Source organism: Mustela nivalis (genome assembly GCF_964662115.1).
Source record: "Mustela nivalis genome assembly, chromosome: 3".
NCBI lineage: Eukaryota > Metazoa > Chordata > Mammalia > Carnivora > Mustelidae > Mustela > Mustela nivalis.
This window is the reverse complement of record NC_139022.1, coordinates 51,691,332-51,705,103: the sequence shown is the minus strand read 5'-3', so window position 1 is coordinate 51,705,103 and position 13,772 is coordinate 51,691,332. Positions and strand designations below refer to the sequence as shown.

Genomic DNA, 13,772 nt, shown 5'->3' with positions numbered 1-13,772 from the left:
TACAGATGCAACTAATATTCAAATTTTTTAAAGAAATAGTCACACCAAAACCACCTAAAGGACAAAATTTTAAAATAAACTATAATACCTGTAGAAATTATGTACAAGCATTATATCTTTATAGTTAATATCAAGGACACAAAAGCTATGTCCCTGAAATATACAAAGACAATGCTGCCATCTAAAGGCCAAGATAGAATATGAAGACTACATATACTTAAGTACTGCCAATATATAAAAGCAGAGAATTTGATATTTTAAAGTCAACAAAGTTTACACTTTCAAAGAAACACCATGCTACGATTATATTTAGACTATACAATGAACCTCTAAAACTCTTGAGAAGATACAATATAATAAGAGAATTAGCAAAATAATTTCGTTAATGGTCAGTATCAGTACAAATCAAATTCTGTTGGCATCCTTTTAGACACAGCATTCTCTAAATATCTCTGTTAGTTGTTAACTTAAAAAAAATCTATTTAGTGATGTTTAGTGATATTTCCTGCCTATAATTACATATGCAGTATAATTGTATAAATATATAAAAATATATTAATATTATTTGCCTTTAACCAGACTGCTATTATTTCTACTCACCCCATATAAAATACTTGTTTTTAAAGGACTAATAATAATAGTTCTCAGAATGAAAAAACCTTAACTACTTAAAATTACAGCTTTGTAAGAATTTAAGGATTTCTCATTATTTCATGAATTCTAAAACCACAAAGCAAAGCTCAAATGGGAGGACAGCTATCAATAATTCAATTGCTCAGTGCAAAGAGTTCAAATGATTCTAAGTTTCCCTTTCTAGAACATTAAATTGAAGGAACTTTATTGAACTGAACTTTAAGATTTAAAACTACGTCAAATTTACAATGAAATCAAATGTTTACTGAGTAATACTACATATAAAACTGATTCCCTTAGCATGTTAAGTATATAACATCTTTTTAATGGACCACATTATTAAGGAAAAACAAATGTGGACATAACTAGAAACTTCAAAACATATACAATTAACTCCTTTGGGAAACTGTTGACTAAAAATTTTCATGTATTAAGGAAAATGTTTCTCTGTGTTTACTCAACAAGGAAATAAATAATAACTACTCAACAAATATTCCCATTATGTAAAGAATATAAAAATTTTAAGTTGGGTTTACCATCCTTCAATTTGAGTATAAAGTAGAAACCAAAAGACAACAAATACAGACAGAATGTCATAAAAATGTCATAAAACTAGAATGTCATTCTAGTTTTTTAGTGCCTCCTATGGGTTCAAGTTTATATTACACAATTTAAGGACCTTAATGTCATTTAATTCTCAGAGCTATCTATATACCTGCAAAAACACAAGTATTAATAATCCAGTCTGCAGGGGAGGTTCACAGAGCTTAAGTAACTCCCCCAAAATCACAATACAATTGAGTGAATATCAGTTTTAAAAAATTCAGTATCTCAGGGCACCTGGGTAGCTCAGTCAGTTGAGCGTCTGCCTTCAGCTCAGGTCATGATCCCATGGTTCTGGGACTGAGTCTCACACTGGGCTCCCTGCTCAGCAGGAAGCTTGCTTCTCCCTCTCCCCCTGCTATGCTTGCTCTCTCTCTCCCTCTGTCGAATACATACATAAAATCTTAAAAAAAAAAAAAAATTCACTATCTCTGACACAGAAGACTTCATTCATTCTACAAGTTCATACTATTTTAAAAGAAGTTATTAAATTTGTATTAAATGTAAAGAGAAATATGAAGGATTTTTACCATATAATCTCAGGAGAAAATATAATTCTATTGGCAAATATAATTCTACATAATAAAAGCATTTACTTTTAATTCATAGTGCTTTGATTTTTCTAACTGGAATCTTCTTTTAAAGTAGCATTATTGAGCACCTGGGTGGCTCTGTAGGTTAAGCATCTGCCTCCAGCTGAGGTCAGCATCACAGGGTCCTGGGATAGAGTCCTGCATCTTGCTTCCGGCTCAGAACAGAATCAGTTTCTACCTCTTCCCCTTCTCCAGGTTGTGCAATTTCTCTCACTCTCTCTCTCAAAATAAATAAATAAATAAAAACTTTAAAAAATAATAAAGTAGCATTATCTCAGGGCACTTGGGTTATTCAGTCAGTTAAGTGTCAGACCCTTGATTTTGGCTCAGGTCATGATCTTAGGGTTGAGAGATCAAACTCCACAGCCAGCTCCGTGCTGAGCATGGAGCCTGCTTAAGATTCTCTATCTCCCTCTGCCTCTGCCCCTCTGCCCTCCCCATCCCCACCCTCTCCCAAATAAATAAATAAATAGTAGCATTATCTCATTTGAAGTGCTGACACTTCTAGAGACCCTTCAAAACTTAATTTATCAGATATATTTATCAAATTTTATAAACTAATTCCAAGGAGCAACAGAAAGAGCTCTTTATTTGAGGAATACAATTAAATAGCAGGTCTCCTTTGTAAATATGCAACAACACCTTGTCTACATTTTTAAGTATACTATTGCTCAACATGGAGAATCTACAAGTGCCTCCCTAATGACAACCTTTTCTGTTAACTTATACTATACCTAACATCAAAATCTAAAAGATTTGGAGTATTACTCAACCATTACAAAGATTGAAGCTCTGATACATGCTACTATATTAAAGAACCTTGAAAACATTATGCTAAGTGAAAGAAGTCAGACACAAAATACCAAATACTATGTAAATTCCATTTGTATGAAATGCCTAGAACAGGCAAATCCATAGAGATAGAAAGTAGATTACCAGGTGCCTGGAGCTAAAGGAAGCGGGGAATGGAGAGTTACAACTAACAAGCACAAAGTTTCTTTGGGGATAACAAATCTGTTCCAGAATTAGTGATGACGACTGCACAACTTTGTGAATATACTAAAAACCACTCAGTTGTAACACTTTAAAAGGGTGAATTTGACAGTATATGAATTATATCTCAATAAAAGAAAATTAAATGGTTTTTAAAATGTATCAAACATTAAGTGTGATGAGTTATATATGTTATATATGTATGTGCTGAGAACGTGAAAATCTATATAACTACAAACATTATCTGCCTCAGTTTAATAAATCCCATTTTTCAGCATACTAAATGAAAGGTTCTACTTCACATGTGTACATCTTTCTTAACAGTAAAAAATTCTAACTACCTAAAAGTATTACAATCCTTAGGGAATCAGAAGGAACAACAACCACATACTTATATTCAGCAACTACAAACACTTATTTCCAATTCACCTGAGTTAGTTCACTGTCAGAACATAGACAAAAAGGAATGTTTAACTTTCAAGTATCACATAAAAGCACCTATAGAGTTATAGGATCAATTCATAAAATCGTTTTGAGAGGATTCTTGCTTTAAGTAGTATTTGCCTCTAAAACACCAAAATAAGCAGATAAAAATTTGTAAGCGAAGTTATAAGGAAATGAAAGGTCAGAAACAAAATAAAAAACACAAAGATGATAACAAGTACTTACTAATTTGTTTTCCTGCATATATATTCTTTGTAATTTCAGACAGCCCTTAGCTATGACGATCATGCCTTCATCTGAGATCTTGTAACACTGGCCAAAATGAATATCTTTGAGTTCTCTGCACTTTGAGCCCAGCTGTTAAAAAAAAAAGAGAGAGAGAGAGAGAGAGATTTGATTGAATGCTGATAAAATAACAAAGATAACATATTCCTAGTGGGATACCCATATAATTTTTAAAAATAGCAATACCAAAGTTAAATATTAACTACTTTTAAAATAAAACAATGTAGGCAATCTATAACTTAAAGCAGTATGGTAAGTTTTAGCATCTTCTAAGTACGTCCTTGCATCAACAACCTTATATTATATGCCAACCCAAGGTGCCTAGATTCCTTAACATTGACCTCAGATTCACATTTTTATTTCTCCTGATCATTTATATTATTATATTTGCAGGGCTCAGTTCCAAGGAATAAAACAAAGATCTAAGAAGTGAGGCAAAGGTCTAACAAATGAAAGAATATTTAATTCATTAGATTCTTCCAGTTCTGATTACCCCAATCAATCATTTCTCTCCAAGAGCTCACTTATTCTGTGAAAGAGAAAAAAAGTCTGAATATGCTATAGATTATATTTTAGAGTACTTACTGACACACAGAATTGCATAAACTGAAAACACAAGAACTAAAGATTTCCTGACTGAAATCCCAACTGTACCTTAAAGGGTTACCAAACAGGTAAAATGTTCCCATTAAAACCATTAAGTATCACAAGGAACAAATTACATTCATTTCTTTTCAAAAGCTACAGCTTAGAAGATCAAAGCAAACTATAAATGAATGCTGTTTCATGAGTATTACATATGAATAGTCACTTTAGAGCTAAAATCAGAAATTTATTCAGTAAAACATTTATATCAAAAATTATCTAAAAAATTACATTAAATAAAACTCAGTGTCAGCAAGGATTAGAAAAAAGTATGCAAAATACCACTGGTAAGAGTGCAAACAATCCTAAAAATCTTCCTGGATGGCTACTCAACATAAATAAGAAAATATGACTTAGTTTTACCAAAAAATTAACTACAGAGGGATAGATAACTGGATAGATTATGTGATAAAGTAAGCATACTAAAATGTTAATCGTAGGGTAGAGAGATGGTGATGGGGTTTGAGGAGTGCACTTGTCATGATGAGCACAGAGTGACATATGGAACTGTGGAATTACTACATTATATGTCTGAAACTAACATAAAGCTGTATGTTAACTAACTGCAATTAAAATAAAAATTTAAAAGAAATACAAAAAAAGACATTAAATATAAAATCTAGGTAGTGGGTATATAGGTGTTCATTATAAAATTCTTTCAAAATTTCCATATATATAAGTTTTTTATAATAAACTTGGAATTAAATAGAAGTACTTGACTAAGATTTAACTATAAGAAATTAGCAAAAGGGATATTTTAATCGTAACATATAGAAAAACCACCTAAAGATAACAAATTACAAGGTTTTCAGAAAACTGAATATTATATAGCCATTAAAAATAAAGTACACACTTGAGAAAAATGAAAACTTTACACAAGTTTTAATAATATAATCCAATTTTTACAAATTATGCATATTTAAATATACATGTGCATATCCTTATAGAAAAGAGACTGAAATTACACCAAGGTGTTAACAGTGGGTTTTTTCCTGTTTCGTGCAGTAATGCATTTTTTTCTTTTCTGCCTATCAATCTTCCCACATCTTTTTAAAAATAAATGTTACTTTAATAGCTAAAGAAAACTTTCAAGTTCTGTTTCAAGTAAAACAATGATATGTGAACTCAGTTAATTTTTCCAGGGGTGCTGATATAGTTACACTATGTTATCTTCATCTAGGCCACACTATAACCAATCATATATTCCACTAGAAATGTAAACTCCACAAAGAAAGAAGTTTTGCCTGATAATTAACTGTCCCTGATAATTAACTGTCCCAATGTCTTCTGTTTAACTTAGCTGATACTCAGTAAATAGTTGTTGAAGGAATGAACAGGCTGATCCTGGTTACATGATGTAAAGAGGCCTCTTTGAAAAAGGTATGAATATGGGAAATGGCTGAACTCTAGCTTTTGCTTCACTTATTAATGTAAATGGAAAATCACAGTAGGTTGGCAATACACATGACTTTGTAAACAACAGAAATCGAAGATAATTTTATGTAATATTACTACCATTGCAGAGAGCACGAAATACCATTTTTGTTCACTGGTATTCATTATATTCATTAGATCGACTACCAGATCTAATAATGCATAAAAGCACACATATACTTCAAGAACAAATGTACAATGGCACATCACTCACACCTAAAAAAGCTGACTCCAAAGCCAACAGTGGGTAAAGTGTAAAAGCAACTTGATAATCACTATACTACAAAACTTGAGGCTCACACACATCTGGCATTGAGAGTGCAGCTGGCATTAAAAACACCAGGATTCTTTAAAGTCTATTTAGAGAGTAGCTAACCACTCAGATCCCCTCCCCATCACTGCCAAGTCCACTTTCCCACAATAGCAAAAAGATCAGAGTTCATTGGGGCGAGTAAAATATAGGGTTCTTGGACTGGGGTACACCATGCATAGCTGACAGCAAAAGCATACTGCTGAAAATGTGGGGGTGACGTGAAAGTTTATAAGGCAGAAATGAAGAAATTCAAATGAATAATTCTATAAAATATTCCGGGATGAAAGGTTATGAGCTGAAAGAGCTCACTTACATGTCCAGCACAAATGACAAAAACAGACCCATGGCAAGGCAAATCAACACAAAATGTCAGAATTAAAGAGTACAAAAAAAGATTCTATAGACTTCCAGAGACAAACAGATTTCATACAAAGGATTAGGATAAAAAAGGTATCAAACGTCTTAATGACAATACTGAAAGACGGCAAGAGAGCAATGCCATCAAATGCTGAAGGAGAAGTACTTCAAACCTAGAATCCTATACTCAGGATTCAAACTACGAATTAAGTGGGAGGATAGAACAGAGACATTTTCAGACTGCAAATTCTCAAAAGATTTACCTCCCATATATTCTTTATCAAGAAGCTACTAGAATCTGTCCTCTACAAAACATAAGAACACACCAAGAGAAAGAACCTATGACATCTAATAGGATATCTAAAACAACTACAAGATCAGGAAACGTCAAGGATAATGGTAAAGGTTAAGATACTCAGATGACCATTACTGCAAGAGCACTTGTATGTGAAAAATCCAAAATGGAGCCTTCAGACTATCCCCAGAAAATCTGCTATGAGAAGATATACTTGACTCTGTACATCTCAATATACTAATGCAATTGTGGAAAAACCTTCAGCTCCATTTGTGTTAAGACCTTTAAAAAAAAAGTAAACTAAAGGGGACAAAAAGACATTTATTAATTTCAATAATAACAAAATTTTATAGAGAAAAAAATGTATGTACATAATTGTAAAATGTAAATACCAAATACTTATGTAATCAAAATTATAAAAGAATTATGTTGGGAGGATGAGAAAATAGGAGACAAGGAAGGGTAAGTAAGCTAAATTCCCATCTTCCATAGTAAGGAATCAGCCTAGATAGTCTGAAATGGATAAATCAAGAAAATATAGATGGGCTTGGAAGGGAATTGCTTCTTTTTTCTGAAGAAAGTTTGATTCGCCTAATTCCTTGTCTCTCTGCTGATTAGTTCATGTTTAATGAACTGGACATGTTCAGTTCATTCCCACCCTTCTTCCTCCTGGAAACAAACTGACCACAGCAAATAAGCATCCCTTCTACATTTGTAGGCCCCTCTGCTGGCCTGGCCGGGCTGATTATGAGTGGGTCTGCTGGCCGAACTCCAGAATTAACAAGCCCATTTAACTCTAAACAATACTCTCCAATCTAGCCTTTCTGAGTAACAAAGTTGATTTGATATTTTTCCTCTGTCCCTATTCCCTTCTCTTGTTAATTTGTTCAGATCCTTGGAAGTAAAGAGGCCTCAACACCTTAATGCACCAACCAAGATCACTGAAAAATACAACAGAATCTATATAGCAGGAGTGAATGAGGGGCGCCTGGGTGGTTCACTCAGTTAAGCGTCTGCCTTCAGCTCAGGTCATGATCTCGGGGTTCTGGGATCAAGCCCCCCATTGGGCTCCCTGCTCAGGAATCTGCTTCTCCCTCTGCCCCTCCTCCTGCTCGCGCACCCATCCCTTCTCTCTTAAATGGGGGCGGGGGGGGTACCTGGTAGGATCTTAGACATTAGTTTGTGTAGCTAGGTTGGCAGAGTCGCATGTTAACACATGTAAGTCACACTGCTATAGCAGTTTTAAGCTGATTACCTGGTATTTTGACTTTTTAACAAGTGTCTTTGATGGACTTATATGCAAATAAGTGACTTTCCATATAAGTAGGGGCTACATGGGTAGCCATACACAAATAAGAACAATGTAGATGGCTTCAACAGACATCAGCATTAGGAAAGTCCCAGAAACTTACCAGGAAAGAGTACCTCAGGGGGTAATTACTGTCATTTATTCTCACTGCAGAAACTGATGTTCTAGTCTAGACATCACCAGTGGGCATGAGAGGCAAGACTATATTTCCATGACTGCCTACCTGTACTAATCACATTACCCCAACTATAAATGTCTTAAGGTTCCAGACTATCCAGTCACTGGAGAATCAATCATTTTACCTGGTATATTTTCCAGTTTTGCTAATGTTCAGATCTCTCAATGCTGCAACTGTCTTCATTGTCCATAGGAAAACATTCACGGGGCATTAACCAAGGCTTATATGAATATCCCTGTCAACACGCCCTAAATTTAGTTCAATTACTCCTCTACCTAAAAACCATAGAAGTAGTACAGAACTCTTCTAAATGTGGAATTCTCTATTCAGAAAGGCAGTACTAGAGACATTGATGCTCTGGCCCTACCAAGATGGAGAGCCCTGGCTATCAGATGGGATACAAAAAGGTGGTACTAGAGTAAGAACCAAGCCCCATTATAAGGCCTTTCTAAATTACTCAAATTATAGATACTGTACTTTCCACAAATACACCATATTAAGCATAAAACTGAGTGTAAACAAGATTAGGATTAGATTATCATACAGCAATAGTAATTTTTTTTTTTTAAATCAACCTGTAGGTTCCAGTCCAACATAGGAGGAAGCTTATAAGTTACCACTCCATACTAACAAGTAAAAAGCTGAACAATTGAAAAATCAACAACTCTTCTTAGAGAAGTGAGGTTTCAAGGAAAACCTCTGTCCCCAAAATTGGATAGACAAAAAGATGGACACAGAAAAACAACTTGGCAGAACAGAAACCCACTAGAAGAAACCTCTACAGGAACCAGTGCCAGGGTAGGAATCCCTAAATTATAATCCATCTCCTTCTGTTATCAAGTAAATAGTTTAGTCTCATTAATTCTTATCCCAGCAAAAATTAGTACCTAAAGGCTTTACAAACACCTCAAAATTATCCCCATATTACTTTCTACCTTACCAAAGAACACTCTGACATGTTAACTACTCATCATTAGATAAAAATCCCTATCTGGCTGATGTTGATTAGATGAATATCATCACTTACCTTGGTTGGGTACTGAGAAATTGCTGCCTGAGGGCCCTGCCTGGTAATGGAGATTATCAACCTTGTGGAATTTTAGCTCCAGCCACACCTCTTCACTCTCACCCAGCCTGCCCTTCATTGCTGTTTGTATCTGAGGCATTCATGCCAAGTACAATCCTAAAGATCACTCTTCACCCAAGAAAATGGTCTTATGGACCTAAGACATAGAAACCAGTTTAAGAGGTTCTGAATTTTTATCAACATCGGTTCAGTATCTGGGTACCTGTAACAGGGACAAGTCAGATAAATAGTGATAGAAGACCCCTCTGTAACTCATGAAGAACAATAATGTGTCAAAGGCACCCACCAATCAACCTTGAAGGGAAATGTTCAATGAAAAGGGTGCCAGTGATCACTCCATCACTTAAAAGAATCTACTCCATCCACCCATTAAGCCATAGTTCATTTTCACACGTGACAGCAATCAGAACTACAAATGGACTGAAGTAAATAAATAGAAAATGGATTGTTCTTGATTCATTCTCTTCTTCTTTATGGTAATCATTCAAGGTTATTCAAAAATTTGCTCAAACACACCCAAAGGTATTTTTCAAATTTTTCTGTAAAATGTTGGGAGGTAATTTTCCTACCCATCTCAAATTTTAAGTAAAATACTTACTGAACACTACACTTGTGAATTCATAATAGAGAATCTGTTTTAAGAACCAGCTGTGGGGAGCCTGGGTGGCTCAGTCAGTTAAGCAGCTGCCTCTTTGTTTCAGCTCAGATCATGATCTTAGGGTCATGAGATCAAGCCCCACACAGAGCTCCTTGCTCAGTGGGGAGTCTGCTTGAGATTCTCTCACCTCCTCACCATCCACCCCTCCCGCCACTTGTTCATTCTCTCTCACTTTCTAAAATAAACAAATAAATATTTTTTTTAAAAAGAAAGACATCTATTATCACCACCAGGTAATTTTTATAATAAAACAAAATCTTAGGAAGAGTATACTTCAATGGACAATGAATCTAGACAAATGAAACCACAACAATGTTATGGGATAAAAACAAGATTAGGTTTTCCAATGCCACATGAAAGTTGCTCAAAACCATTATTAAGAAAATATTTTTTAAAATATGCTGCCTTCACTAGATAAGGAAAGTTATTCCTTCTACTTTCCATTCCGAATCTGTCACCACTGTAATTATTATACAAATGCAAATGAGAACAATGAATAAAATTCAATCCATATCTTCTAGCAACTTCACCCATCTATGTTAACTGTTCATATTTATAAAAATCATAAAAATGACAATTTTATAATTTGATTCATTAGTTTCATCATTTGTAGTACAGTGGCACAGACAATGAGATAGGGAAGAAAGCAATGCAAATCTTTCAAAATGCCACTCATCTGACCCACTATAAGAACTCAAATTTGGGGGCGCCTGGGTGGCTCAGTGGGTTAAGCCGCTGCCTTCGGCTCAGGTCATGATCTCAGGGTCCTGGGATCGAGTCCCGCATCGGGCTCTCTGCTCAGCAGGGAGCCTGCTTCCCTCTCTCTCTCTCTCTGCCTGGCTCTCCATCTACTTGTGGTTTCTCTCTGTCAAATAAATAAAATCTTTTAAAAAAAAAAAAAAAAAAAAAAAGAACTCAAATTTGAATCTTTTCCCTACATTTATATTAACTTTGCCTTACTTAAAAAAAAATTCCAGGGGGCACCTGGGTGGTTCAGTGGGTTAAGCCTCTGCCTTCAGCTCAGGTCATGATCTCAGGTTCCTGGGATGGAGTCTCATATCGGGCTTTCTGCTCAGTGGGGAGCCTGCTTCTCTGCCTACTTGTGTTCTCTCACTCTCTGTCAAGTAAATACAATGAAAATATGCCACATAATCTCCCAAAATATGTGCCAATACTAATTTTTAAAAATTTTATCAGCATGGTGTTTTTTTTTAATTTTTTTTTTATAAACATATATTTTTATCCCCAGGGGTACAGGTCTGTGAATCACCAGGTTTACACACTTCACAGCACTCACCAAAGCACATACCCTCCCCAATGTCCATAATCCCACCTCCTTCTCCCAACCCCCCTCCCCCCAGCAACCCTCAGTTTGTTTTGTGGGATTAAGAGTCACTTATTGGGAGGGAGACAAACCATAAGTGACTCTCAGCATGGTGTTTAATTAAAATTCAGAGTAAATGAAAATTCATATATGGAATAATGCATTTAAGCACATATGGAATAATCATTTGATTATAATCTATTACACACTGAAACGATATTTTACTTTTTAGAAAACCAGCAAGAATGCTATTTAGCACCAATTCTCCCAAAACCTCTGTCACTACTGTTTCAACTAAGAAAATATTGAGAACAAAGTTTTTCCAACTTAACTTTAAAAGCACAGAAAGCTATTAAGTGTCCATCAACAGATGAATAGAAAAAATGAAGTTTATACATACAATGGAATATTATTCAGCCACGGAAAGGAATGAAATTGTTATATGCTACAACATACGTGAATCTTGAAAACATGCCAAGTGAAATAAGCCAGACACAAAATAATCAATACTGTACGATTCCACTTATATGGAATAGCTAGAATAGGCATAATATTCATAAAACAGAACTCAAAGCAGAGCTTACTAGAAGATGAGAGAGAAAGGCAATGAAAATACAAAGTAATTGTTTAATTGGTATAGAATTACTCTTGAGAATGATGAAAAAGTTCTAGAAATAGATACTGGTGATAGTTACACAACACTGTATAGGTACTTAATGCCACTGAATCATATGCTTAAAAGTGGTTAAAATGGTAAATTCTATGTATATTTTACCACAATAAAAGATATCAACATACTGAAATAGAAAGTGCCAATAAAAGTGAGGGAAAAAACAGTGCCAAGAAGCAGGGATGTTTGTTCCCAAATCTGTTTTTTCTGATTGTAATTTTTATAACATAATTATATTAATAAATGAATGAACTGACTTAATAAGAAAAAAGACACTTGTTCCTATAAAAACTAGGTTGAATGTTTTGCATTCAATGAAGGTAAGACATAAAAAGCTGCTGCTGAATTAATTTTAGGTAAGACAACCATAAGGGCCCCAACTTAGGATGGTTTGACCTATGATTTCTTTACTTTAAGATGGTACAAAAACAATACACATTCAACAGAAACCATACTTCAAATTTTGAACTTGGTCTTTTTCCAGCCTGGCAATATGAAGATACACTCTCTCGACGCTGGGCAGCAGCAGGGAACCACAGTTCCCAGTCAACCATGTAATCACAAAGGTAAACAACCAGTACACTTAAAATCATTCTAACCCAGACAGCCATTCCATTTTTCACTTTCATGTAATAGTCAATAAATTACATGAGCTAGTCAATACTTTATTATAAGACCAACTTTGTGTTAACACAATTTTGCCCAGCTGTAAGCTAATGTAAGTGTTCTGATCAAGTTTAAAGCCAGCTAGGCTATGATGTTAGGTAGGTTGGGTGTATAGAATACATTTTGAAGGTGAGTGGGTATCTTGGTTAGGTATCCTACTCTTATTTAGGCTTGGGTCTGACCTCAGGGTCAAGAGATCCAGCGCTGGACACTCCATACTGGGCACGGAACCTGATTAAGATTCTCTCTCCCAGGGCACCTGGGTGGCTCATCAGTTAGGGGTCTGCCTTCGGCTCAGGTAATGATCTCAGAGTCCTGGGATGGAGCGGCTGGCTGACTATCTGCTCAGCAGGGAGTCTGCTTCTCTCTCTCCCTGTGCCCCTCTTCACCCCGACCTTGTATTCTCTCTCACTTGCTTTGTGCTCTCTCTCTCTCAAATAAATATATTTTTAAAAGAAAATAAAAATACTCCCTCTCTTCTCCCTTTGCCCCTCCCCCTCCTCTAAAAAAATGTAAATGCATTTTTGACTTGGGGGATTTTCAATTTATGAAAAGTTCACTGAATGTAATCCCATGGTAAACTGAAGAAGATCTGTACTAGAAAAATCATATTCTGAACAAAGCTGCACTCCTATTTCATTAGTAGTTCTAAGTGCCTGTACCATTTCAATGAAAAAACAACTAAAAATCATGGAGGTCACATCATTGTTATAGTTTAAGCATGAAAAGTCCAAGCTCTACCTAGTCATCTCTAACTTTAGAAAAAGGCTTTAACCCTATATCAAAAGACAAAAGACTCACTAATGAATTACATTATATAATTTAATTAAAATGTTTATAATACACATTGATTTTTGTGACTCTATTATTTAACTGATTCTTAGTTAACTGACCAACTTCTAATGTTGGGCCCATCAAGCTTATACAATGCATACTTATAATCACAGAGTTATTGAGATTAAAAAATGAAAATGCACATAGAAATGCTAATTAACATACTGAAAGGCATATAAAAGTGCTTAATACATGTTATGTATCATTATTAATTATTATTAATGGGTAAAAAAAGAAGCTATTAGAAAACTATTCGTTAGGATTCATGTAAAGGGAATGTTTCAGAAATGCCATAAAGATGAATTTCCAGGACAAAAAAAGCCTCTTGGCATTATAATAAAGGTTCTACATTTCTAGTTATAGATGAAAAATACTCTCTAGTCATTGGACTCTCTAGAATTGGACATCCAGCATAAAATCCTAGACACGACACCACATGATATGATTCAGA

General features: G+C 34.9%; 1 protein-coding gene across 2 annotated transcripts in view; it reads right to left on the bottom strand.

Moving 5' to 3' along the window:
- FBXL17 (F-box and leucine rich repeat protein 17) overlaps window positions 1-13,772 on the bottom strand; it is a 503,519-nt gene that overhangs the window by 451,926 nt on the left and 37,821 nt on the right. For both annotated transcript variants that reach the window (XM_082723749.1, XM_082723750.1), the window contains exon 4: window positions 3,492-3,623. In XM_082723749.1, the coding sequence (XP_082579875.1) occupies window positions 3,492-3,623 (132 nt within the window). The remainder of the gene's footprint in view (window positions 1-3,491; window positions 3,624-13,772) is intronic.